Source organism: Strix aluco, chromosome 31 (assembly GCF_031877795.1).
Source record: "Strix aluco isolate bStrAlu1 chromosome 31, bStrAlu1.hap1, whole genome shotgun sequence".
NCBI classification, from domain to species: domain Eukaryota; kingdom Metazoa; phylum Chordata; class Aves; order Strigiformes; family Strigidae; genus Strix; species Strix aluco.
Genome location: NC_133961.1, coordinates 152,404 through 178,200, shown reverse-complemented (window position 1 = coordinate 178,200; position 25,797 = coordinate 152,404). Strand labels below are relative to the sequence as shown.

General features: G+C 40.8%; 1 protein-coding gene across 2 annotated transcripts in view; it reads right to left on the bottom strand.

Annotated features, from left to right (window-relative positions):
* EHF (ETS homologous factor) overlaps positions 1 to 25,797 on the bottom strand; it is a 33,893-nt gene that overhangs the window by 5,617 nt on the left and 2,479 nt on the right. Inside the window, exons 1-7 of one of the 2 annotated variants that reach the window (XM_074809809.1) lie at positions 17,459 to 17,563; positions 10,014 to 10,113; positions 7,257 to 7,502; positions 6,881 to 6,940; positions 4,522 to 4,590; positions 4,362 to 4,430; positions 1,327 to 1,386 (exon numbers count right to left, since the gene is read on the bottom strand). In XM_074809809.1, coding sequence (XP_074665910.1) covers positions 1,327 to 1,386; positions 4,362 to 4,430; positions 4,522 to 4,590; positions 6,881 to 6,940; positions 7,257 to 7,502; positions 10,014 to 10,110 — 601 coding nt within the window. In that variant the 5' untranslated portion in view covers positions 10,111 to 10,113; positions 17,459 to 17,563. Of the gene's footprint in view, positions 1 to 1,326; positions 1,387 to 4,361; positions 4,431 to 4,521; positions 4,591 to 6,880; positions 6,941 to 7,256; positions 7,503 to 10,013; positions 10,114 to 17,458; positions 17,564 to 25,797 lie in introns of those variants that run through there. The other variant, XM_074809808.1, reaches the window with a different exon arrangement.

Below are 25,797 nucleotides of genomic sequence, written 5' to 3'. Positions count from 1 at the left end.
CAAGGTGACATTTTCTATATGCCAAGGCTGTAACTGAGTTTTAAAAATCATTGTATCTCAAGCCATAAGGATCATCGAGTGCAACTCCCTGCTCCTCGCAGGACTACCTAAAACTAAACCATATGACTAAGAGCATCGTACAGATGCTCCTTGAACTCTGACAGGCTTGATGCTGTGACCACTTCCCTGGGGAGTTTGTTCCAGCAACAGACCACCCTCTCGGTGAAGAACCTTTTCCTAACATCCGACCTGAACTTCCCCTGGTGCAGCTTCATTCCATTTCCTTGTGTCCTATCTCTGGTCGCCAGAGAGAGGAGATTAACACCTCCCCCTCCACTGCCTTTCTTGAGGAAGTTGTAGACTGTGATGAGGTCACCCTTCAGCTTTCTCCAAGCTGAACAAACAAAGTGACCTCAGTTCTTCACAGGTCTGTCTTCAGACCAATCCTATCTAATCCTTTCATTAGCAACCTTGATACACACACAAAAAAAAGAAACAAAATATTTGTGTGCAGATAAAAAGTTCAGGAATTCTGGTCGGGCAGTCACAGAGTAGGGCAAGAAGAGGAGACAGGAAGAGACAGATAATCTGGAGACCATATTGAAACAGGATGACATCAAATACTACAGAATGCAGTGAAGGACCAGTATTAAGGTTTTCTATTATAAATAGGGAATGACACAGGATGCAAAAGACATACACAAGATATTTTCAGCATAAAAATCTCGGTAAAGTACATTAATGGAACTATGTCCAGAAATCACAACTATAGTAACCTGTGTTCAGAGTAAGGCTGAATAAAAACTAGCAGAAAAAGCAGATGAGGGGAGTAGAAAGACTGTTACATCAGAGGAGAAGGTGGCAGGACTGAGGGGCAGGCGCTTGCTCATAACACCGTGCGTGAGAAGTTCTGCAAGGAGATGCTAAGCAGGGTCTCTGGTGGGTGCTGCACCCAGCAGGCACAGGCACGAGCATGGCCATGCCCAAGCACAGACCTTCCTGATTTATTCCTGGGTCTCCTTCATCATTCCTTTACTCCAGTCCACGAGCCCATCACAACATAGGGCAGAGGCAACTGGTTTCTGGTTGCTTCCCCATAAGCCCTCACTGGTAAAAATAATTTGAAAAGTATAACAAGACCGAGTCAAAAATAACGTAAGCAAACAGTACTAGAAACAGTCAGATCCTTGGAAGCTTCAATCACAGTAATGATCCAACCAGTTTTGCTTTCAAAATGCTTCCTTTTCCCTTCCAAAGGGAATTTGCTTTTAATGTTTTTCTTTTCCTTCAATCAACCAACCATTAAAAACATGGATGTCGACTTACTGTGCTTCTTGGTGTGGGACTTTGGGGTATGATCTTGTGATTTTTTCACATCTGAAGAATCTGCAGAGAAGGAAAATGAAGCCTATTTGTAAATTTGATTAAAGGCTTTCCATTGACTAGCAGGTTGAAAGAAATAAAACCACAAAAAAGAACTAATATCTCTTTTAAAGATAATCACTTTTCAGAAGGTAATCTAAGTGAGGAGGAAGGGGGAGAGTTTTGTTTTCTGTACTATATGTTAATCAGCACACTTCACAAAGAGACCATTGATGAATACAGAATGAATGCAGAGGTAAACATTTGGCTTTTGAAACCTAAATTTGATTAACAAATACCTCACTTCATGTTATGTGTGAGAGAGAGAGAAATAAGATGATCATGTCTATAAAAGGAATCCTGAATTGTCCCATTATGTGTTAGTCTTTGCAGAAGCATGTATCTTTGGGGGCTTATTTGTTTCTGAAGAGATGATCTAATGTGAAATGTATGTGCTGGTACCAATGCACAGAACACCTACCTGACTAAAACATAATGAACTGGCAAAGCATTGTTGTTTGGGAGGGCAGGGTGGGGGAACAGGGCTGCACTGGTAGGAGTTTTTGGCAGCTGGACGTGCGTATATTGTTCTGTGGCTCAGAGCCATAGAAACAAGCCATTTCTCATCAGTGGTACTTTATCACCTGCAGCCAGCCAGAGAAGGAATAGGGTTTCTGGCACAAACGCTTCTTCAGAAAGGAAGAAAAAGAAAAGTTCCGCCTGTTCATGACTGTAACCTACCTCGCAGTCTGCACGTTCAACCCTCCCGCCCTCAAACCACCTCTTGTCATTAATGAATAGCTTTCATCTGATTGCACTAAGTCTCACAAAATCTGTGGGATAGTCCTGAGAGGGAGCCCCTTCTGTGTTTGCTTTTCAACATACTTCATGCCTGAATTCCATAAAGCAAAGCTTAAGGTCCCACGCATGTTTTCCCAGCTTCTATGAATGCACAATTATCATACTTTTCATGGAAACCGGGCATTTGCATGGGAAAATGACTCACAGGAAATATTAATTTGCATAGAACCTTGTCGGATTTGCACAAGCAACTGCAATAACTGCATGTGAAAAGGTAGATGCAAACCTATTCACACACTTGCTTTATTCATACATAACTGGAAGCAAAAACTGAACAGGTCAGTGAGGATAAGCCTAACCTCCACTGTTCTGAGCCTGACATAATTTTTGTCCTTGACCCCCAAGCAGAAAATGTGCTCTGAGTCATTTTGCCTTCCCACTCTCAAAGAGCAGGAACTAGCCTGAACCTCACTCAGCTTGGGGGAAAAAGTAAAATGAGGCTTATTTCACTGCCTTTCTTCAGATTATGATTCCCCTGATGTTATTAAAAGTCTGTGGGAACTCCAGGCGAGGACAGCAGGACCCAGTCCTTTATTTGCCCTCTTATATAAATCCTTCTCATTTTAAAATCCCACAATTCGCTTGCAAATGTTTATTATGCTCCACTTAGCTGGAAATTTATTCTTGGAAGTTCAGTTGCCTTCTGCCTAGCTGGTGATTTATTCTGGATTTCAGCTGTGTAAATAGCCTCCCACTCTGCCTCTGCTCCTACGTTTCAAACATGCCATGTTAGAGGCTGGGGCCTGACAGATGAAAAGAGTTATGATGCAGTTTCAACAAAGCTGTCTTGCAAAACTTTTGACAAAAGGTTGCACAGTATTTGCATATGATTCAGGAATGAGCCATTTTTTTACAGGATATACAAATTTAGTTTTTACAGGAGGCTGTGCCCTTGGCGTGCCACCCTAGCTCTAGGCTTAAGCAGTCAGCGGGTAAACACACCATGCCAGGATCTTGACAGGTCCCCAGTCCTGCCAGAGAGCTCCAGAATCCTGCAGCCATCTTGTGAGAGTGGGTGGGGCAGCAGAGAAAGCAGAGTGCTTGATTGGGGGGTTTGGTGGGTTTCTTCTTCTGGTCAGGGTTTCTTTTTTTTTTTTATTTATTTAGTGCCGAGTGCATTAGTTTAAACTGTGTGCCACTTGGCCAGTCGGGCTCTGCTGGGGGCTGCAGCAAACAGGCAGGCACAGAGGCTGTGGCTGCCACCCACGTGCAGACAGCGCCTGCGAGGCCGCATCTACAGCACTGTGTCCTCCTTTCTCATCTCGCATGACTTCCACTCCTTTCTCCCTCAGGTCTGTTTGCTTAACAGCATCCCAAGAAGGACCTGGCTTTTCTTGCCCCCTTTCCTGCTCCCCTGCCATCTCTGCTCTCCTCTTTCCCCACCACCTTGCTCTCTCACCTCCGCCCCTGGTGCCTGCCCCGGGGCCCACAGAGCGCCTCGACGACACCTGTACCCGGACTGCGCTTTGGCCAGGCACTATGGCAAACAGGCTTTGCTCTTCCTCCTGCCCTTCACCAGGCAGATTGTATCTACGTGCCTCCTGGAAGCAGGGGTGCGGCGGTGAAGAGGTGCGCAGCGCCTGCCCTGCTGCCAGCTGAGATGGGCTCCAGCGGGCAGCACTTCTGCCTGCTCAGCTGGGCAGAGGGCTCAGTGCCTGCCCTACAGCTCCCCTGGGCCAGCGCCAAACCCGGCCCCAAACCCAGCAACCCCTTTGGCTTTGGCCCCAAACCCAGCAACCCCTTTGGCGTGAGCCACTGGCTCACTAGGGAAACACAGCCCCTTCTGGGGAGGAACATGGCACTCATTTGTCCATACCCACAGAAAAGTGTGGTGGAGCTGGAATGTCTCATCTCTCTGACACTAACACCTTCCCCTTTGACTCAGTCACTTCAAAAGATATGTGGAGATTGCAGATTATTTGATCTCTTTGTCTTGACAGAGAGAAGAGAGAAGCATTTCTTTAAAGCAAGTATTGTAATAACGATCGCTAAAAGAGCTGTCAGAATCAGTATTGCTTGGTTTAAAATTATTAGAAGCTCAGATTCAATCCTACAACAGAAGACCACAGAAACTATTATATGTTGGTAGCTCTGGGACAAGTGACAAACAATTAACAATATAATTACAAGTTCCTTACCAGGTGGCTGGTGACTAGGTGTCATCGTGGAAATCTGAGCACGACAGAATGTTTTACTGTCCATTAGTTCTGGGAGTTAAAAAGAAGACATTTAAAGTAATAGCCTCAGACAACAATAAAACCATCTCAGAAATGCATGAAGTATTGTGGTGGTAGTTACCTACTGCGCTACCATAGCCACTGTCATACAGGTAGTTCTCTTCTTTCCAGGACACCATCAATGATGGATCTGAAAGTAAAGGACCAAGAGGAAAATCACATCACTAAAAGAACATCTTTTAGCAGAGAGGTGAATACTGAGCACTGAGGGAATAAGTGTACAAAACAGGAGCTGTGAAGGGAATCAAGAAGGGAAGGGGCTAGCTACGCACAAAATTATTTCCTTTCACTCAAATTATGGATGGGGTTTTGCATACTCAGGCAAATGTACTTACACAAATCACTGACTTTTAGACATAATGTAGTAGGCTCTTCCTTTTTCTGGCTAATATATCATTTATGCCTGCCCTTGAAGGAGGTTTCCTATGCCAGATCAACTCTAATTCTACCCAAGCCAGTCCTGAATTCTCAGCCTCTGGTGATTATGACAGTGCTTTGGTGCCACAGAGATTAAAGTGTTCTCAAATATCTAGTAAAACAGGAGGATGCTTATAATGAGTGTTTAGTTCTATAATGGTAGAACTCGAAAGTCCCCTCTGAAACAGAGTTTCATGTGTAAGCACATAGTGAGAAACATCAAAGTCTAATCCTAGATGAAGGGCCATTTTATTCCAGGCATGTCAAGTCCTCATCCTTAACCTAAAAACCACCTTCATGATTAAAGAGGAATAATTTTTAGTGACCTTCTGGTCAGATGGATTAGTATAATCAGAAGAGTATTGTCTTTATGACCTGTACATTGATCAGGAAATTACTCTCTTCACAGTGCACTTTTGAGGTCAGAAGCCTTAAAAATCTCTTTTTCTTTTGAATCCAAGTCAGAAAGGATGAGACGTAATGTTCAAATTTAGGTTTGTTTTTTTTTTTTCATGTTCATATAAATGAAATCAAAAAACCAAAAATGAGTTATAGCTAAATCATCATGTTTGGCTGAGTTACCACTTATGACATTGGAATTTAGCAGGCATGCTAAGTAATAGCTGCATGTTTGGGCACCCAGAGCTTGCGTTCCTACAATAACACACACCCTTTCCTTGCTTGGACACCTGATGTGCCTAATGCTGCCTCTGAAAACAGGTCTTACCTAGCAGAAGATGGGGAGAGAGCTTGTCTTCCCATCTGGGCCTTTTTCAGTGCCCATCTCTTTGCAACTGCTATGGTCTACTATGATGAAGCAGGCTTTTCCCTCTAAACCACCAGCCCTGTCCCTGTTGGCTCACAAGGAGTCCCTTCCCCAGCAGCCCCAGTCCACACCTCCTGCTCCTCCCCAGGGAGAAACTAAACCCACTCCCACTGCCCGTGGTGGGCATTGCTAGAGCCCCACCACGCCACTCCTGATTGAGCACAGCTAGAAGAGCCATCAGTTAGCCCTGGGCACTGACAGTTCCAGGATGTGCAGCTGAGGTACTGTGCACTATGCTGTGTACCTCTAGTGGGAGGAGGAACTAGTATTACACCAAGATCTCATAAATCAGGACTTAAAGGATAACTGTAGCTCCCTACATGGCAAGCATCAAGGCTGCTGCATGGACTACACAGGCACAGGCAAGGAGTGGATTGCAGATTGCAGTGCTTGCCCACTGCAAGGAGAAGGCGAATAGTGTCCCTGGCTGGAGAGGCTGGGCTCCTCCGAGTTAGCTGAATAAATAGGCTGGCAGTATTTGTTGGAGACATCGCACGCTATGAACCTGTATTTGTTCTGCCAGGAGATATTAAAACGTGGCTCATGAACACACCCCTATACAAAGAGGTTGGGACTAGTGGGATAGAGAGTATTTGGATATGGACAGAGGTGTTCTGGCAAAGGAACCAGGAAAATAATTGTGCCTGAAGAGGAGGATTGAACCAAGCTGAAGTTCTTTTCTTCGTGAAACAAAGTCCTGGGAGGAAAAGGATCTAGCTATGAATACACTGGAAAAAAAGACTGCTACAGGGAAAATGCAGATTCAGTCAAACCATGAATTCCAGTTTCATTGAAACGTGAAGAAATTGAAATGTAAGAATTTTTTCTCTCAAAGTTGTTTTGTTTGGGAATTTCCTCATGTTTCAAACATTATCAGCACTTCACAAAAAAAAAAATTGTTTTCTCTCATTTTTTAACCTGAGAATACTGTGAAAATAGTTGTTTTTAAATCTGCTGAATGAAGTCTTCTACAAAGCTGCACTCACTGAGCACTGCAAACTACTCCAACTCTGAACATCAGTACAAACTGCTGATACTACAGAGGTCTCCCAGGAAAAGTGGCCACATGCAAACTAAGATATGGTGGCGCTGCCTGAAAACATCAAGAAGTAGACATCGACTGATATTTGTGTTACTTCTTTTATTCTGCGTGGCACACTTCCCAACTGTTACTCACCTGTCTGTTCTGTCTTCACAATGACATTATGAGATTGATACATGTCACTTCCACACTGGCCTGCAAGAAAGCATATGGCAGGTAGGACATATGACAACAAGCACAGAAGAATCAAAGGTCTTAGTTCCAAGCAGCAACTGCTACAGCTGAGCCAGAGGGGTAATTTTGGAGCGGGAAACAAACCCTTTCCCCTGGTCCTTCAGACTTCTGCCTTACGTCATGTCTAAGCAATTTAGCAATACAGTGAATGAGGTATAAGCAGCATAGCAAACAGCAAATGAGATCTGCCAGGTAGGTCTCTGGGGAATGTAAGCGACTTCTGAAGATTCCAGAATTCAGACCACTGTACATGCGTCTCTGCCTAATATTTATTTACCGTTCCATTTTAGGTGCTGAAGGTTGCTGTAAAGCAGCTGCCCTGCTGTTCCAGCTGCCTGAGTGAATTCCTGCAGGCTCATGCTGCACAGATGTTCCCCGTTGATATCAAACTCCTGGAAAGGTATGCAGTTGGCATCCAGTTGGTTGGTATCAAGGAGATGCTGCAGCCACTCCCAGACTTGAAACTTAGTCCAGTACTGTGGGTGTATTTCATGCCACTGGGTTCCATAGAAACTGCTGGACACTGGAAAAGAAATTAGGTATTTACTGTCTCTGTTAGTGCTATGGGGTTATGTCGACAACAAGAAAGTTCTGTAGCTAAATTACATGCCCTGGAAGTCCACAGGTCTAGATCCTTTTCTCAGTCCGTAACACTAGCTCAGTGGCTACTGTTGGAGAAGGTGTTGTTATAATTTTTTTGCCTCAGTTTCCCAATTAAAAACTCTCTTGACAGATTATACCTCTCTTGGCAGATTGAATATGTAGGAATTAATTTATTAATGTTGGCTAAATACACTAAAATTCTTTGATGGAAGACACCTTACAAAAAAGACTGTTGAAAAGGTATGTTGATCCTTGTGGAGGAAAAACATTTTAGCGCATCAGAAAAAGGTGGAAAAGCCTTGCAAAATTCTCATAATGTGACGTGGAAATTTTCTTTGAATAAGGACTTAATAAAGACTGAATATGTATGTGGGATTTAATCAAAGAACGGTAAAAGCCAAGCCACTCTCATACCGCTCCACAGTAAAAGCCTGTCAGTGTGGCCCACAGCTTCGTGATAGAGCTGGTGTTCTGATGAATGCACATAGTTCTGATGAATACCTGTAGTCAGGTAAGGTGATTTCTGAATGCAGCTGTAAAACTCATTTTTAGTTATGGAAGCTTCCTAATTTTCTTGTGAGGATGTCTGCATCCTTTCTTGGCAATCTTTTGAACTGCTCTCAGTTGTGTGTCATTGCACGACAGTACTTTACATTTGCAAATTAAAGAAATTGTATGTGGGGATAGGATAATTATGTAAGATAAGAGCAAAGGCAGGACTGCTTTGGTCTGCCCTCACAGAAGGGCTGGCAAAAGGAGTTCAGTGCAATATATTCCTTGGGAAAGGAGGACAGTGGAGTATGCCAGGCAGAGACGTTAGCATGATAAAATGCTCACAAGTGCATGAAGGGTTTAAGGATAAAGGAACGAGAGATTGCAGAGGTGGTTGAATTACAGGAGGAGAAAAGACTGCCATGGATTAGTTCTACAGTAGCCACACTCCAGAATGTGGCACCAAGTCCATTCTCAGTCTCTGCAAGAAAAGGTTGTCCACGCAGCTGTGAGAAATACTGACAACAATGGATATTGCCAGAGGACCACAAGCAGCAGGGTTGGCACATTTTAGGAAATCACCTCCCCTCAGATCCCACTAGACGTCAGGTCTCTTCAGCTGAAATACAGGGCACAATGCTAGTTTCTAGGTAAAAACAAAAAAGCCCCACAGGTACTTAGGTTTCTTTATCAATAGTGGCCCTGGTAGTGACTTGCAGGGTTGTTTCTCATCCTGCTGTTGAAAGATTTGGGGAGTGAGTGTGGAAATGATTAGGAGTGTCATATGTCAGACAACAAAGGTTTGATGGAGCCGTCAAGTATTCCCTAAAAATTAGGTTGATATGTATTCCCATCACTTCAGAAGTGTAAGGGAATTTCAGAGGCCACTAGGCTCCTAATGTAAATGGAGAGCCTTCAGTGGGAGGAAATAGTAGCTAAATAAAAGGAAGTGAAGTGGTGAATGATTGTAGAGGCTGGTCTGAACGTTAGTCTTCCTGTCCCTCTAAAACATAAGTGAATCCTGAGGAGTTTCACACTGGAAGCATGAAAATAGACCCCACCATTTTGCTTCACGAAATCCTGTGCAAAGTGAAACTCAGCCAGGATTTTTTTTCCCCATGAATCTCTTACAGACAGGTCAGCACATTTATTAAGTGCATATATGTGTATTTATGTGTATTCATGTGTATTTAGAAATGACACATAAAAAAGAACAAGAGTTTCATTGAGTGGGAACTTTCATTGTAAATTTTGTTGCAGCATTATTTGGATTAGAGCAACTGCAGTATATGTTTGTCTGCTTAGATTTTAAGGTTTACCTGTTAACTGAGTGATGAAAATAATTTAAATCTTATATCAAACACTATATATATGTTTATATATATATTTATACTGAGAGAATATATATGAGAACACATTTTTATATAAACAGCCATATAATCAGAAAACAGTAAGAAAAAAAAAAAGTTCTCAGATCACAAGCTATCTAGTGCTCTAATGCCAGTCTGAGCTATGTAGTAATTTGAGCTGAAAAAGCAAATACAGTAAGGAGCAAAAAGGCTATTCCGCTGGAAAGCCAGAGGGGTGATTAGCATTGAAGGGTAATGTTGGTTCAGAGAAGGCATGTGGGGTAAAGGTAAGAGAGAAAGAATTCTGGGCAGAGAAGAGGGAACTTTTGGCACTTTCAAAGCCACTAAATTCATTTTGAGAAAAAGAACTGGTAATGAAATGAACCATAAACTGGTCACTTTCTGAATCTTAGTGTTGTGAGTTCAGCTTTTTATAAAGTAACAAACAGAAATTTTTCTTACCAGAAGTGAAACTTCAATAAATCAGTATTACTGAAAAATAATACTTGTGCATGCTTAAAGGTGTAGTAGCCCCTTCCCCTCTGCCTCCCCCCCGAAAACATGGCTCAGAGCCATTGAATTCCTCCTACCATTGCATGTGGAATATCCGTCTGTCCAGGAAGGTTGCTGGTGGAGTAGATTGCTGCTGGAATTGATACTCATCCTGCCAGCTCCTTCCAAAATCATGATCTGTAAGTGAATCGAACAGCTTGCTTAGTGAGCGGTGTCTAGTCCGAGAGGTAAATGGCAAAAAAAAAAAAATCCACTGAAGGTGAAGTGAGGAAGCCAATTCCATTTGTAGAAGATACAATTGAAATCAAGAACATGTTGCCACAACCCCTTTTTCACTGCCACAAAATCTCCTTATGATAAACATTACCATGATTGATTTGCATATGCAAGAAGCAAGTTTCTACAGCTGCCCATCCATAAATGAATAATCTGTAATCAGAAATGAAGCCGAATGAAAAGACAAGGCTTCTGACAGAGCAATACAGGAAAACTGCCAAGCTTTGAGAAATGAAATACTAAATAGTTTTACTTTTTTTTTTTCCTTTCCCCAATTTAAAGAGAAATGTGGTTTAAACGTGTTTTCCTTTTTTTTTTTCTTTTCTTATTTTTTTAGGAGAGAGAAAATACTTTTCAATGATTGCAAAGAAAACTGTACAGTTGACAACAACCCATATTCAGAAACTCCCTCACACAGAAGGACGCACATGTTAAAGCTACAGGAAGGTAACATTACAGGGAATATCTTGTCATCTGACCCAGTTTCTTCTCTGATCTGCGTCAGCAGTGTCTATAACACTTCTCAGTAACAAATATCACAGATCATACATTTCAAACCACCGAAAAATCAGATGGTCAAAGATCTTAAAATGAGACAGTCGCTGTAACAGAAACAGCATTTTGGAGTGACACCACCCCCAAGAGAGCATTCCTTCTTTTAAGTGACACAGACTTTTCTTTCTACTTATCTTAGCCTTAGCACCATAAATAAAACTGTCCTTTATTATAACTATACTTTAAAAAAACCCTACTTACAATATATTTTAGAAAAATGTCACATATTCATCACATACTTAATCATTCCAGTGAAGGTATACAAAATTCCCCAATTACAGGTATTCTTGATATTATCTTTCAGTGTTTTGAAGTTGCAAAGTTTAAAAACATACATTATAACTAGAGACATTCCTCAAGAGTTTGGAAAAGCAATTTGTTAAATATTATAAAGGCTTCAGATTATTATTCTTATATAAATACAGAGAAAAAAAAAAAAACAAGCCATTGTCTAAAATTATTCTAAATTGAAAGCTGCAAAGTTTGTAAAAATGAAACATTAGTGATCAGGATGGCATGTGCATGCAGCTAGACTTCACCTTGGAATTAAATAAACCGTGAAATACAAAATAGACTCGTGAAAGTTCAAGTCACTGGTCTTGGCTGTTTACCCACTGAGGCCAATGAGAAAACTTCCATTGAGAGCACAGCCTGACCCCCTGTGAGCTCACACCAGCAATCTTTTCGGTAGAAAAAAAGGAGTCAATAGAAACACTCACAGATTTGGTTTTAAAGAACAGCATGAAAATTACCTGGGTTGGTATTTTCCTCTGTTGTTTAAAATAAATTTTAACTTTTAAAAGTTACAATTCTCTCACTCTTCCCTCCCCACATATATATATATTTAGAGAGGGAGAGGAAGAGACAGAAATTACTGGGAAGTACTAAAAACTCCAGAGCCTTAGGAAGTTTATCACAGGGAATGGTGCTTTACAGTATAACCTGGTATGGGCCCTCTTTTTGTAGCTATACAGAATGGCAACATCAAACCATGGATGTCTCAACAGTTGCTTTCCACTCTTAATTCTAGACAATCTGTGACTCGGTGGCTACCAGCAAGGAGAATTTAGTTCCTCGTAGCAGGTATGTGGGGGTATAAAACAAGAGAGAGATACCTATGGTCCCCCTCTGGCCAAATAAAAGCTGACTGTCATAACAGTCAGTAAATTCATGCCAGTTGAAGAGAAGACATCTTTTAGTTCCATGTTAAAGCCAAGTGACTTTGTATTGTGAGAAAGTATAAGGAGGCATTTAAATTTATTACACTGATTATAAAAATGTTCAGCATATAACATGAATATAATTTATCTCATATACTTGATATATAAGAACTTTTAAGCAATACTGCATGTTTGACAGTCAATGCATACACTTCCGATATTGTACAGGTTGATGGTATGTCAAGCTATTTATTTAACTTGGGTTTTAATCATTTAAGAAAATTAGGTATGAATGAACGCAGCATTAATGATAAGGACCTTATTACAGTATCAAATAGAGGTGAGGTAGAATACCAGGTATTCTGGGAAAACTATAAAACTTGAGGATTATCAATGTACTCTTAGGAATTTAGTTTGGTAAATTCACGTATTTTTAAAAAATCACAGTATGCACTTAATATTGAGTTTCAACTTATTGATCTGAAGCCACATTTTCAGAATCCATCTCAAAACTTCAGGTACCGTGGTTTTGCCTTCTGCAACTTCCGCAGTTTCTGGACTTCTGCGTGATTTTCATGCCTGATACTTGTGCAAACAAAAAAGCGTCTGGGAAAATGTGTGCGTATGAACTGAAATGATTTTTATGTTCAAGCTTCTGTGCAGGTGAATTTCCAGCCCAAAAGCTCCTATGACACAGATTCAGCAGCTGAAGCTATGGATCGTTAAATAAATCCCAGCATGTGTCTTGCATAGTTTTTCCACCCCAGCAGTAACAAAAACCAATTGCAGGTTAGAGATCTGAGAAGCAGCACTCTGACAGCTGTTTCCCTAGATTCAGATTTCAGTTATTTTCCTTTAAAATCTTCTTCCCCATCACAGTCTAGCAGACAATTGCTCTCCACAGTATCCCTAAATAACATTAATAATATTTTCAGATAATGCGCCTGGAAGTTGCTTTATAAATTAATCAATCAATACATCCAATTTTTGAAAGGTATGTAAGTTATCTCAACTAGAATGACTTAATTAATTAATTTCCAATACCACCTGTGGGAACAATTGCACATGAGAGGAAGAAATTGCAATATGACGTTAATCACAGCAACAGCACTGGATTTAGCTTTAACACAAACATTCCCTAAGTTCTGTGTATTATTCAAGGTACTATTTTTTGGGTGACTTGAAAATTGTCAAGTCACCTCTTTTACCTTAATGCAAGGGTGTTTCTTATTTGGAAATCAGTCTAGCACCTTGTTCAGGGTGGGTATAAAGTCCTACAAACGTAACTTCCACGCCTTTGCTTGGAAGTGTACAGCATCATGCGCAAGAATATTTTCCCTATGAAAACTAAACGGCAATTTTCTCCATTTTACCCTGTATATGCCTTTCTTTGATACAAGTTCACGGCAGATTTATGCTTATAACAGTGTCTTATTCCATACTTGGAAGGATTTTGAGTCAGGATATTGGAAGGGGTGTTCTCTTCATTAGTTTAGGGCCAAATCCTCAAATCTCCCTTGTGTACAGACAAACCTGGTTAAAGGGTGTGAAGCCTCAAGGGGAAGGGCATATAATATGTTCACTTTTCTTTTAATCATATGCCATGTATCAAAGCGAATGGTGGAACTAATGAAGCCTGGTTTCCTATGAATGTGTATCTTGTGGTTGGATTCTCTAGTGTCTAGTAAGATGTTAGCACTGATTGAAGTTTTTCCCACGGTTGGGGCATTCATAATATCTCATTGTCTCAAAGGAGTGAGCTCAAGCTTCCCTCTTTCTTTCAGATGGCGTATTAATAGATTTTCCTCCTGTACTTGGCAGCCAGTTTTCATTAATCCTGTAAGAACTTCATATCTTTGAGACTTCTACCCCATATCAAATTTAATTAAAATTAGTGATGGGACTCAAAGATTGTTACAGGCCAAATGCAAAAGCCAACACACAGACAGAATAACCACAGAAGCCTCATTTCCTCAGGAAACCACGTTAAAAAGGGATTCTAGCTAAGCTGAGATTTTGGAAAACCATGTAAAGATCTTGGGATCTGTCTCTCTACTAAGACATGGTACATTATAAATGAAAGCACACATGAAATATCATATGTGTATATACACACAGGTATTTATATACACATATACACACACATATACCTCCGTGTGTGTTCATTGCAGGTATCTGTACACACATTTCTGTTCTTTTCCACTGAGGAGGAGCCATCTCTGTAGTATAATCTTATAACACTACTAGGAACATAGCACAGTTATGAGAGGAAGCAAATAACACTTTACTCAATCAGCAAATTTAAATACAGTTGTGCACTGGTGTTCAAGCAACTTTCTTTCTAGAGAGAGTCCTAAGAGAAGGGATGAATGCATAAAAAAAAAAAAAAAAAAAAAAAAATCTTTCGCCTACATTGAATATATCAGGTGGTATTCACAGACCAAACCCTGAGGGGCTGTCTTAGTGAAAGCTCTCAGTGGAGTCAGGAGGAGCTTTAACCAAGCTAAAACTCAGCAGCTTGGCAGTAACAGGAGATCATTTACTCTGTTCTTCTTGTCTTCCTTGACCGCCTGACCACCCTGAGTAAACGGTGGTAACGGAAGGAGCAAGGAGCCATGGCCTGCCCATGGAGCAAATCCAACATTGCAGAAAAACATATTTACGTGTCCTTGAACCTTGAACACTGTATAGTGCACTCTATGCAAATTTTATTGCACTACAGGTGTACTCTGAAAATAAATTACTCTGATCCCCATTTCCATGTTCAACCCAATGAGTCTTAACATCCACATAATGAGTTTCTCCTTTTTTTTGAACCGGAATCTTTCATAGACAGCTATTAAATGACAGGAGGATGCTGAACACAGTATGTAAGGCAAATAAGCAGTACAGAGAAAACGAGTGAATCCTAAAGTACTACAACCAGAGTGATTGATTTGTGCAGTTGCTTATGTTACAACACTGAACTGAACTAAGGGTCTCATTAATTACAAATATGAGGGGGTGTGAACCCCATAGGGGAAGGGGGCCTGCAGCCTTCTGGTTGTAAAGCTATGTACTCTATGCAAAACACAAAAAAAGATGTCTAAGGCAAAACTGACTGAAACTATTAAACTATGACTCCACCCATAAGCTATGCAAAGTCTAAGAGTGACTTCTAGCTGAGACAAGCTCAGTGCAGCTCCTCCTGGCGCGTCCAAAAGGGTGGATCTCTTTTTTTGTTTATTTACCTATGGGATCCTTCCCCATTTTTCCCCTTTTACCATCATGGCTGAACTTCAAATGTAGATTTCACCTGGGCCGATTTTCTTTGAAGTATGTTATGTACACAGTGAAGACACAATCCCTGCTTTTCAAGGCTTCGAGTTTATGGAACAAGTATCTACAGAGTATGTTAAATATTTTAGATCATTACTGAACCTTGGATTACAGTCAAGCACTTAACAATCTAAAATAAATGATACTGGGTAATAACTGCAGCTGCAGAGGAACAGAATCTGGATCTTAATCTTTTTCTTGAAAAATCAAAAGACAACCAAGTGGGTCGAGTTTTCAAGACACCAGAAACAAAGGACATGTACAACAAAGCAGGTGGACCTGCTTTACACATACGGTTACTTCAGAAAGATATATGCATTGTACTTGTAATGTATATGATCAATTAGCTGCTTTGCATTCCAACCACCTATTTTACATCTCCAGTGGTGGTAAGGGCAGGTACAAATGGAATATATGAATGTTGAGAGCCTCTTTGCATGTTACCATAAGCTTTGGGTCTTCTGTTGTTTTGTTTTGTTTTTGTTTTTGTTTTTGTTTTCCCCCCTCTCATTTACTGTGTATTACTACCAGGGCTCCAGGGTCTTATTCTGAGCCAGGGTACCTATACATACAATTATGGCTGACCCTGAGATTGCCCTATGATCTCTATCTGTCTATTTTGCAAAGGTCTCTGGTTCATCCTCTGTGTCTGTGCCAAACTCCCAGATAAGATGTAACCCCCGCCACAGCTCACTTTCAGATATGACCTTTTCTGCAGTGTGTAAGGATCTCTTCTGGCCATGTAGATTCACATGTAGCCATCACACACTTCCTTGTTTCCACCCCTTTGTTTTAGTTCCTAAAAAGCAGAGGGAAGCCACAAAAGAAACAACTCATCTGCAGACCGAGTCCCTGCAGGCATCCACTTCACAACAAAAAGCTCAGTTTTGGACCACTTTGCTATGACCTGCAAGGTACCATTCAGATGACAGCCTGTGCAGCTTGGCCTGACTGATGAAAATCTCAAGACTCACCACTAACACCATTGCAAACATACCCCATAAACATTTGTTTCGAAACTCTTTGAAAGCTTTGAAGAAAGTTCATATGAAGAGACACTATGATCACACTCAATATTTGTTGTGTAACATACTGAGTGTTTGATGCATTTCATTTTAGTCCATCGTATGTACCTTTGGGCCACAGTAACAAAATGTGTTTACTGAATCACATTGTGAGTGTGAAGTTCAAGGAATCATTTTTATAAGAAAATTTTCTAAATAATCTCCCAAACTCTTTATATTCAGTATTCTCGTTTGGGGCTTTAGGGCCAATCTTTTTCCCTTCTACACCTTTCTGCACATTCATATGCTTCTATATTTTTGGTGTATACAGCTGTGGTTCATATGCATAAACCCACTTTTGCATGTGCAAAACTGACTCTTGGTGAGCTTTCAGAGACCACATTGAGACATTGATCATTTACTGTTGTGGGCTCTTGGAAAGGAAGAGTTGGGTTTATTCTTTTGTTTTCTTTGAACCTTGTATATTAAATGTATACATGACGGTAAACTGAAAGACCAGAAAAAGGAAGATGAATGGAAAAGAAGCATTTAACATTTACCTACATTACAGATAGGATCATGATAAACAAAATCAAATAAAGCTTGACTGGAATCTTTTATTACTAAAGATCTGATTTTCATGATTCACTACAAGGCTACATTTGTAAGAGATATGTGGTGGTTGTTTTAACATGTTCATATGGATGCTTCAAAATCTTGCATATGTATTTTAACTAAAGAGAAGCTTGGGTAGAAAAGGTAGGATTTAGATCTCTATCTGAGCTATCCCTCCGCTCCAGGGTTTGGGTTTGGTTCTTATCTCTCTTTTAACGATGTAATTTAAAGACAAAACCATAGTTCAGTTTCCTTTTTGAGAGAGAACAAAGTTCACTTTATGAATGCAAAAAAAAAAAAAAAAAAATTTACTTGAAGATATGCAAAGGCTCATAGGCTGTTTTTTCTCTGACCCCTTTTTTTCACAATCAGCAATCTTCATATGAACTGGCTTCAATTTTCAAGGTACTTATTAGTATAATGAAAATAAAATGGAGAATTTTAAAAGAGGTTTTGTTTGTTTGTTTGTTTTTCTAAATCAGAAGCAAACAGAAGGCCAACTGTGAACAGAGAGTCCTCAAGGCATAGATGTGTCTGACAGTGCTAAGTGCCAAAGGTTGGTATTTCTGCAAATTTTATCCATAGTTATGTTACCTTAGCAGAGGAACCAGTGAACCGGAACCTGCCACTTAACAAGGATCCAGTGTTTGGGATCCATGCTTCCTTGGCACATCACAGGCTAGATGTGCTTCTTCTTGCCATGCCACTAGTTTTTGAATATGAAAAAAGAATATAATCATTTATTTTACTGTCAGAAAGCTCATTCTCCTCTTGCAGAAGATCTGTGCACAGATCTGTATATTATTGGTGAAACTGCTAGTCATAGAGCTAAGACAAAACTGAATCACGAAAAAGTTTTATTTCTTGTGATAAATGTTCATGTCGGTTTTGCCTTAACATATCCTTAAAACGTTTGGAACAAGTAGATATATTTACTAAAAACTGGCAAAAAAAAAAAAAAAGCAGGCTTTTTTCTTTTTTTATTTTTCAGAGTTGGTGCTGCAAAACATGGCTTTGACCGGTGTATGGCACTGCTTTCATTACTGTCTGCACCACCTCAGCAAGTTCATGATAATTTCGGTCAGCCATTTTTCCTGAATATTTAGAAGTCATTTGCCATAGATTCATCAGTCTAGCCTCAGGGATACAGAGTCTTGGAAAACACAATAATGGGAAAAACTGCCTTTGCTCTTTATTCTTGTTTCAGCACTTAATACCACACCTCATGGAACAACTCCACACCTCCTTTCATGTCCTTCCTATCTCTCTGGTATATCCTTCCTTCAACCAGGAGCCAGCTCATCTCCCTAATCTCCTTTTGCTAAACACCTTTCTTTTGCTTACAATACACTAAATATACAAATGGCCAAAAAGCACTCTAGATGCCCCTGTAGCTTGACAAGCCACATGTCTATAATTACACAAGAACCTCATCAGCTAACAAAGTATTACCATCGTGTTCTAACACCTTCTCCTTTTCCCTTGGCTCTGGTTCTCCAACCACTTCCCTCTACCTTCCACGACAGCTTCTCTTTCCATCGCATTAAAGACTAACAGCATATCAAGGGAACTGCTTTCCATACTGTTAATGCAACGTGTGTGACTGTTCAGTTATTACTGCAAGGACAATAATAACAATAATAATTGTGTTTGTATTCGTGTTTGGCTCTCATTAGGTGCTGAAGTGTTTCTGACGTAACAGCAACTCAGATATAGAGACTCTCATGTATGCTGCTGCAGCAGCCAGTATTTCATGAAGAAGTTTATTTTAACCACTATCACCACCAGCACTTCCCTTTTGTTATGGGACTAGTCTGGTTTTCAACAGTAACAACCAGTAATTTGCCTACTTCCAAAATAAAAAGATCCTTTTTTTTTCTCTTTTCCCTTTTGTAAAATCTGTTTCATACGTTTTGTTTTTATAAAGGTGCTTGGAAACTGCAGGTTTCCTCTTTGGGACTGGTTTCTGAGTGAGAACTAAACAGAATAAGGAACACGGGATAGAGACCAAAACCAGGAAAGTGTCTTGGGGAACATGCAGATTTTTCCTATTGGGCCTATTTTTTCATGAATTGATTAATTCAATCAACAAACTAATTGTGTTTCTTCATTAAATACATGAGGAACACAGCACAAATTAGCTAGGATGAGGAAGCTGGAAGCTGAGCATAAAGTGTTTTATCCTAAATTAAGCATCTTGCTGGAGGACTAACCCAGTCAATAGCAGTGTTTATACCTTATTACAGCCTGAATAACCACAATCTGATCACACTCTTTTGCTGGCATGATAGCAACAGGGTATTTCAAGGAGGAGACACTGCAGAGGCAGTGCAGGGCTCATGGTGGGAAGGATCTTTCTGTGTGGCCGACAGGGTTGGTTCGTATGGCTGACTTTTAATTCCTCTGCCTGGGTCAGCCACGTGTCAAGTTGGGACTCGCTGATCCCACCTGTGTGATAGCTCCAGCCAGGATGCCTGCTCCCCCTGCCTTCCTCTCTAGACTGCCAAGTATCCCAAGGTGGGCAGCTGTTTGCAAAGGGAAGTGTCCCCAAGCGGGTAGCTATCACTGAAATAGTTCAATGGGGCTCACTGACCCTGTTTCAGAAACCTGCTGTCGGACCATTTACTTTGACTGTCTTTCAGGCTTGCATGTTTGTGTGTGTTTAGTAAACATTTATTTGGAGCCCAGCTATGTCCATGAGGTTTCTTCATATTGTATTTATTGTGTAAAGAATAAGAGATTGCAAGACCACTGCCCTGGCATCCCACTCCACTGGCTGCACAAGAGCTTCACCCCTGGGTGTAGCAGCAGGCTTGCTCGCCCCACGCACCCAGGACTTGAGAAAGCCCTGAGCCTCCCAGAGCCACATGGCACGGGGACAGTAGCTGACATATATACAGGGGCTCATTTATGCTCCCTGGCTTCATTAAAAGCAATCAGAAAATGGAGGGAATGAAGATTCCTTGCTCTGCAACCGCCTTCTATAGGTAAGGCAAGAAGCTGTGGGAAACAATGTCTCCTCACTTTTGTAAAAGACGAGAACAGCTTCCTTCTCTCTGCTGCCTGCAGTTAGAGGAGCAACACTTCCATGGCGTCGCTCCTTCTCGTCTGGCACAATGAGAGCTGCCCATCCTGTTTCCATTGATTTCTCCAGTGGTTGCATTGAACAATACAATGGAGTATTTATGTGTCAGTGTTAGGAGCAGGTTATTAAGTAAAACCCACCGTAAATAAAGCCGTTAATTCAGTTGCTGGCATGGCTCTCTGTTATCTTCTCAATACCTCCCAGAGGGTATTAGTCTTACCCTTTCGTTTGAGTTGGCAGCAGAGTTATTTTTTTGCACCTGCTGCTCTACTCCGATAACAACACAGGTCAGCTTTGATTTGTTGGAATATAAACAAAAGAGCAAAGCCAGGCATCTGCCTCAACAGCCTGGGCCGGTTTGACAATAGAGCTTTTCCCTTTGGGTTTTGTACAAATGTACTCTTTTGATTCTTACGTGAACTCTCTCCTGCTTCATAAATAGTCCTTTGCTACAGCATAGCCTGGTGTCAGAGGAGAGCTCAATACTGTACTTTTCCATCAGCTGAAACCTCAACAGGTCAAAGTAACACACTGTTCTAAGACCTAAGTCAGAAGAGGTGTCATACAAAATACATAAAGAAAAATCAGCTGAGACACAGTGGTTCGAAAATTAGCAGGAAAAAGCAACAAGTTAAATGTAAGCAGTAAAGGAACTTTCTTGGGAGAGAAAGAAAACCTGAAGCACTGGGAGGGTTTGCGGTCCCATATGAACATACACACACACATATGAACATACACACACAACCCTTAATCTACTACTTCAAAAAAAAAAAAAAGTAGCAAAAATGAAGTCCATGAGAAGTATGTACTCAGCTGGGAACTGGGCTACTTTTAGGTTCTTCTGAAAATTAAGCCTGCAGGGCTCATCTACTGTAAAAGCATCTACAGTGATGGAATTGCTCCTGAAACACTGACAACAGTAGAGCAGAGAAGGAAGAGTCCACACAGACAGCGCAGGCAGTAAGTAGCACAAAGCACAGAAATGAAGGAAGGAACTAGCATTACCTGCTTATTACAAATAGGAAAATTGAGACACAGAGCTGAAATGATTTGCTTAAGTCATATAACAAGTCAATGGACGTCAGTCCAACTCATATCTTCCAGCTCAAGCTCCATTGCTATCCATTGCATCACGTCTCTAGCAAAAATTTCAACATGCAGATGAATTAGGATGATCGTGGGGTTTTTGAGACTTGTTCAGACTGAAACCAAGATTCTTTTATGCATCATGGCTTTTATGTGCCTAGTAGAGTTTTGAATGTTAAGTTAGCCAAACAATTAAATCTACACTTGAAGTATTAAATCAGAAAAGCTGCCCTTGACCCATGTATGATCCTGAAAATGAGCCAGAAATTCCTAAGCAGAGCTGGCTGAAATTCAAAATTTCTGTTCTGTGGAAGCGTGGTTATTCCAAGTTGTCCAAGTAACCAAAATGCAATTCAGTCTGTTATGTAGAATTGTTTATAAAAGACAGAAAATATCAAATACTAAGCTAGGACATTACTGCAAACAGGCAGTAATGTCACCACAGAGCAGCTGCGCTGGAAGCAATAAACTTGCCTAACATGGCTGTTGTGCACATGGTCACCAGGGAACCCTCTGCAGAACTGCACCACAGTAATCCTGAAGTTCAGCCTCTGTGGACTACCAGATTTGACTGTCTCAAACGTTACCTAGAATGTGAAGGTTGCAATCCTGTTCCTCCTCTTTAGCTGATCACTTCTATTCCTTCTCTTCCTCATTTCTTTTATTTCTCTTTTCTTTATTTTTAGTTTCATTTTTTTCCTCTCATTTTTTGCCTTTTACGTAGTCAGCCTGGCTGACCTGGCCAAGGAAGCTTCTTTCAAACACCATAAGCCAGCAACCAGTAAAACAGACAAAAACGTAATCTTCAGTTACCTATCTGTGACACAGGAGTGCCAGCTCTCACAGCAACCGCGGAGTTTGTGCCTGCTCTCTAGGCTGGAGGCTGGAGGAGTCAGAAAAGGGGGAAAAGCTCGCTTCCCTCAGTTCTTTTTGCTTCCCTGGGCAGTTATGTATCTCACTTAGTCCCCAAGGTAACTAGAACAGGTTCCACCAACAAAACCAATAAAAATATTTCCAGACTATTTCAAACAACTGTTTTCTTCAAAAGGAGATTTATTACCATGTGAATTACACCAACTTTAGTACTGTTCGAGGAAGAGAGTGTTAGCAGAGATCCTTCTAACAGCTATTTTCAGGTGCTGGGGAGTTTTTTCTTCTTTTCATCTTTAATGATTAAATCTTCGTAAGATTTTTAATACTGAAGATGTGTCATAGCATAAGGCAGGCTGATACTTTAGTTCTAAATGACCCAAAGCCCTCTTAGCTGTTCACATGTGTGGTAGCACTGATTAAGCTAACACCTTTGCATCTGCACATCTCTGCATTATATCCCTGCCAGCATAGAAGAGCCGGGCTGGTACTAGAGCTGCTCGTAGTGCAGGGTGTCGGGAGGGGCACACCAGCTCTCAGGCTGTGCATGTGTTCCTGCAAGAAAAACTACTGCAGCACAAGGCAAACCAGCAGGTGTGGAAGTCACACACAGCTTGGGCCAGGGTTCTCAGCACGAGCAGCCCCCACTCGCTGCGGGACAATGCGAGTCACTGCTTTGTACCTACCGACAAAATACACATGTACCAAATCGCTTTACATTTTAAAGGATTAAATTAAGGAATTATTCAGATTAGCAAACAAAATTGGGGCAAATACGTGCATTCCTATTTTAAAAAGTAAAGCGAGAAAACCTGTGCAGGAGATAAGGGATGAGCATGTGCATATACTTAGTGCAGTATGCTTATGTGAGTGTATGCACACTGGGAGTGGCTACAGGCAGACTAAGAAAAATTTACTGGATTGACTACAATTTGACTGTCATCCAAAAGCATTTAATCACTTGAGATTTTAAAGACGGAAGAGAAGTTTCTACCTGTTCTTACAAAGTATTACAGCTCCATCAAAAAAAGTCTTAGGGAGGGTAAGGATACCTACAAGTCACTAAATGAAGGAAAAATTATATCTATTTCATATTGTACATCCCACTTTTGATAAGTCTGTAAGGATATCTTACTCATCTAATCACCTATTAATTCAGTCTTTTAAAACTTTTAAAACTTTTTCATCTTTCTCTGTCAGGGCAGCTGCCTGGGAATATGACAAGTAAAGTTTGTTTTATGTGTGTAGTATGTTGGATCCAACTGCAAAAGAGATGAGAACAGTGCCCTTAAATGTGTCAGACTTCGACTCCCTGATAAAGCCCCTCCATAGCCATGCCAATCTATGAGACAATTACTTAACCAAGCATACTTTGAAAGTGCATCATCAAGATGTTAGCTTCTAAACTGTTGCATAATAATAATTACATGTTTCAGTGAAAATCATTTTAAAAGTTTGGGGGTAATCATTATATCATGGACTTAGTCTGATTCCTGACCATAGCATCTTGGGCAGATTTACATGGGTTCTTTAATTATATAGCAATATAAATTAGTTACCTGCTCACTGCTAGATGAAAGAAAAACCGGAGCGGTTTCAAAAAACAAAGACAATTCTTCTGATAATGGCACTAGTAATTTGGACATTAGACCATATTTTTACACATAGTTGTTCAATTTTTACAGACTTGTAGGGGCTCAGGAGACTATTCTGGCTACATCTGATTGTGAGCTGAGGAAATATCTCAAGTGTTTATGTCTGTATCCTTCCTCCACAATAGGCAGGAACTTTGTTTTTTTATTCTATGTGTTTGCAGATCCTTTAAGTAGAATGACTTTCTTTTCACCACTGTAAAACAATTCTCTTTTATTGCCCCATCTTATTGGTCTATAACCAGTGATTATCCAGCCCCAGCTAGCTGTTTTCTCTACTAGTTCTCACTCTTTCCTGTGGAGCACATTTCACAAGATCAGGAGAGGAATAGGTAATGATAACCACGCGCAATGTCAGCTTTTGGAAAGCAAGCCTCTGAGGGCTCTTCCTCAGAGGGAGACACACAAAATGCCAAATGCCAGTTGATTGCTCCACTGGCTACATGACTCCATGTTTACTCATTCTCACCTGTCTATAGACCAATGACCAACAAATGTCCCAAGTATTTTAGGCATTCAGTGAGAGATTTGGTGCAAGCTGCATCCCCAGTAGAGCTAAAAGTAGCTCTCATACCAAGAAAGACCCCTGATGACTTCCACAGATACCAAATTAATCCTTACTTTTCCATATACCAGCTGTGTGAACAAACCCTTCCTTGCTTACCCTTTCTATCAGCAGTGTTACTTATGAATTTAACCCTTACCAAGTCTGCAATGTACCCTTTTCTCGAAAACCCACTGAAATAAATCCTTGGTCCATCAAGGATTTGTAATCTGCAGAGTGTGCTGAAGCAGGGACAGGGAGAAAGAGAAGCAGACATTTGTGGTTACAGATCTTGAAGCACCCTTGAACACTAGGCTGGCTGAGCAGCTGAAGCCACACGCTTTGCTGAAGATGGTGTTGGACTTCACTGGTGCTCACAAGGCACTTGCTGTTAGGAAGAAAACTCCATGAGTTTATGTTTGAAAGCTCAATAGTAACCAATCTGTGAGACTGGGCAGAGACTCCTTCACTAAACATCACAAACTGTGCAAGCTACAAAAATCATTAACATTTCTGTTCATTTCCTCATGTACAGCAAAGCCTTTATATTTGGTTCTACCACATCCTAACATCGTGTGTCATTAGCAATGACAACTGACAATTAAGTTTGTGACCCTTTTCTTTTTATGTGCTGCTTGCCGCAGGAACGCCTAGTCTTCAACAAGAATACCTACTTTACAACTGTAGGAAGGCCAATGAGAAAGAGAGCACAGAAAATCCTATAAAGGGTGGTCACATTACCATCAGAAAAAGAAGAGGTCACTCATCTCTATCCATAGCTTGGTCTTGGCACACTGACCAATTTTTAAGCCAGACAGGTCTGCCCTGTAGCACCCACTTTCCAACCTGTCTCTCCACACAGTAGGTCATTGCTCCAGTTCACAGAGATGGTATTCATCGTATTGCAGAAAGAGCTCAGACACTTGTGTGGGAACTGAATCTAAGCAAGTACACAGCAATAGAAAGCACATAACTCTAGACTCTGCAGAATAGACCCGGCTACGCTGCAGTCAGTGGAGAGTTTGCCTGGGAGAAGGCTGAATGGTTTGGTCCTGAGACTTAAGTTTGACATGTTTATGACTGTGTAAGGGGTGAACAAGGGAGGGAAGGTAAATGTCGATTCTGGAAAGGTGTCATGGTTCTTGGGCAGTTCTCTGAGTTCACCGAGGCAATAAAATCATTAATCCTCTTCTGTGAGAACTGTATATAAATATTTACTTCTTCAGCAGTTGTAGAATTTCATCCTTGCAGGGGTTTTTTGGTGTGAATTGCTGTGGGACAGGCAACAAGCTAACATGTCAGTCCTGTCTGGACACAGAAGCACCTACAGAAATCCTCCTTTTCCTCTCTAACCTCTTTTCACCTGTGGCTCTGGATGATTTTTCCTTTTTAGTTTGATGTCTCTCCATTGCAATTTGTTACCTTGTAAAGTACTGATGTTAACAATAATATTTATTGGGAATGAAAAAAAAATAAGGAAATTCCGTGGAAGCCAAATGATTTCATTTTCTTTGTCCAATTGTCCTATTGTCTGTTTCCATTGCTGCTGAAAACTCACAACACCCTGAGAATATCTGAAGTAATATGAAATTACTATGGGAATACCACAGCGCATCTCTCAGGTGAAGGCAATAATATCCCATGTTAAACAGATCACATTCAGTTACTTGATCTCACCACGACTCGGGTAATATAT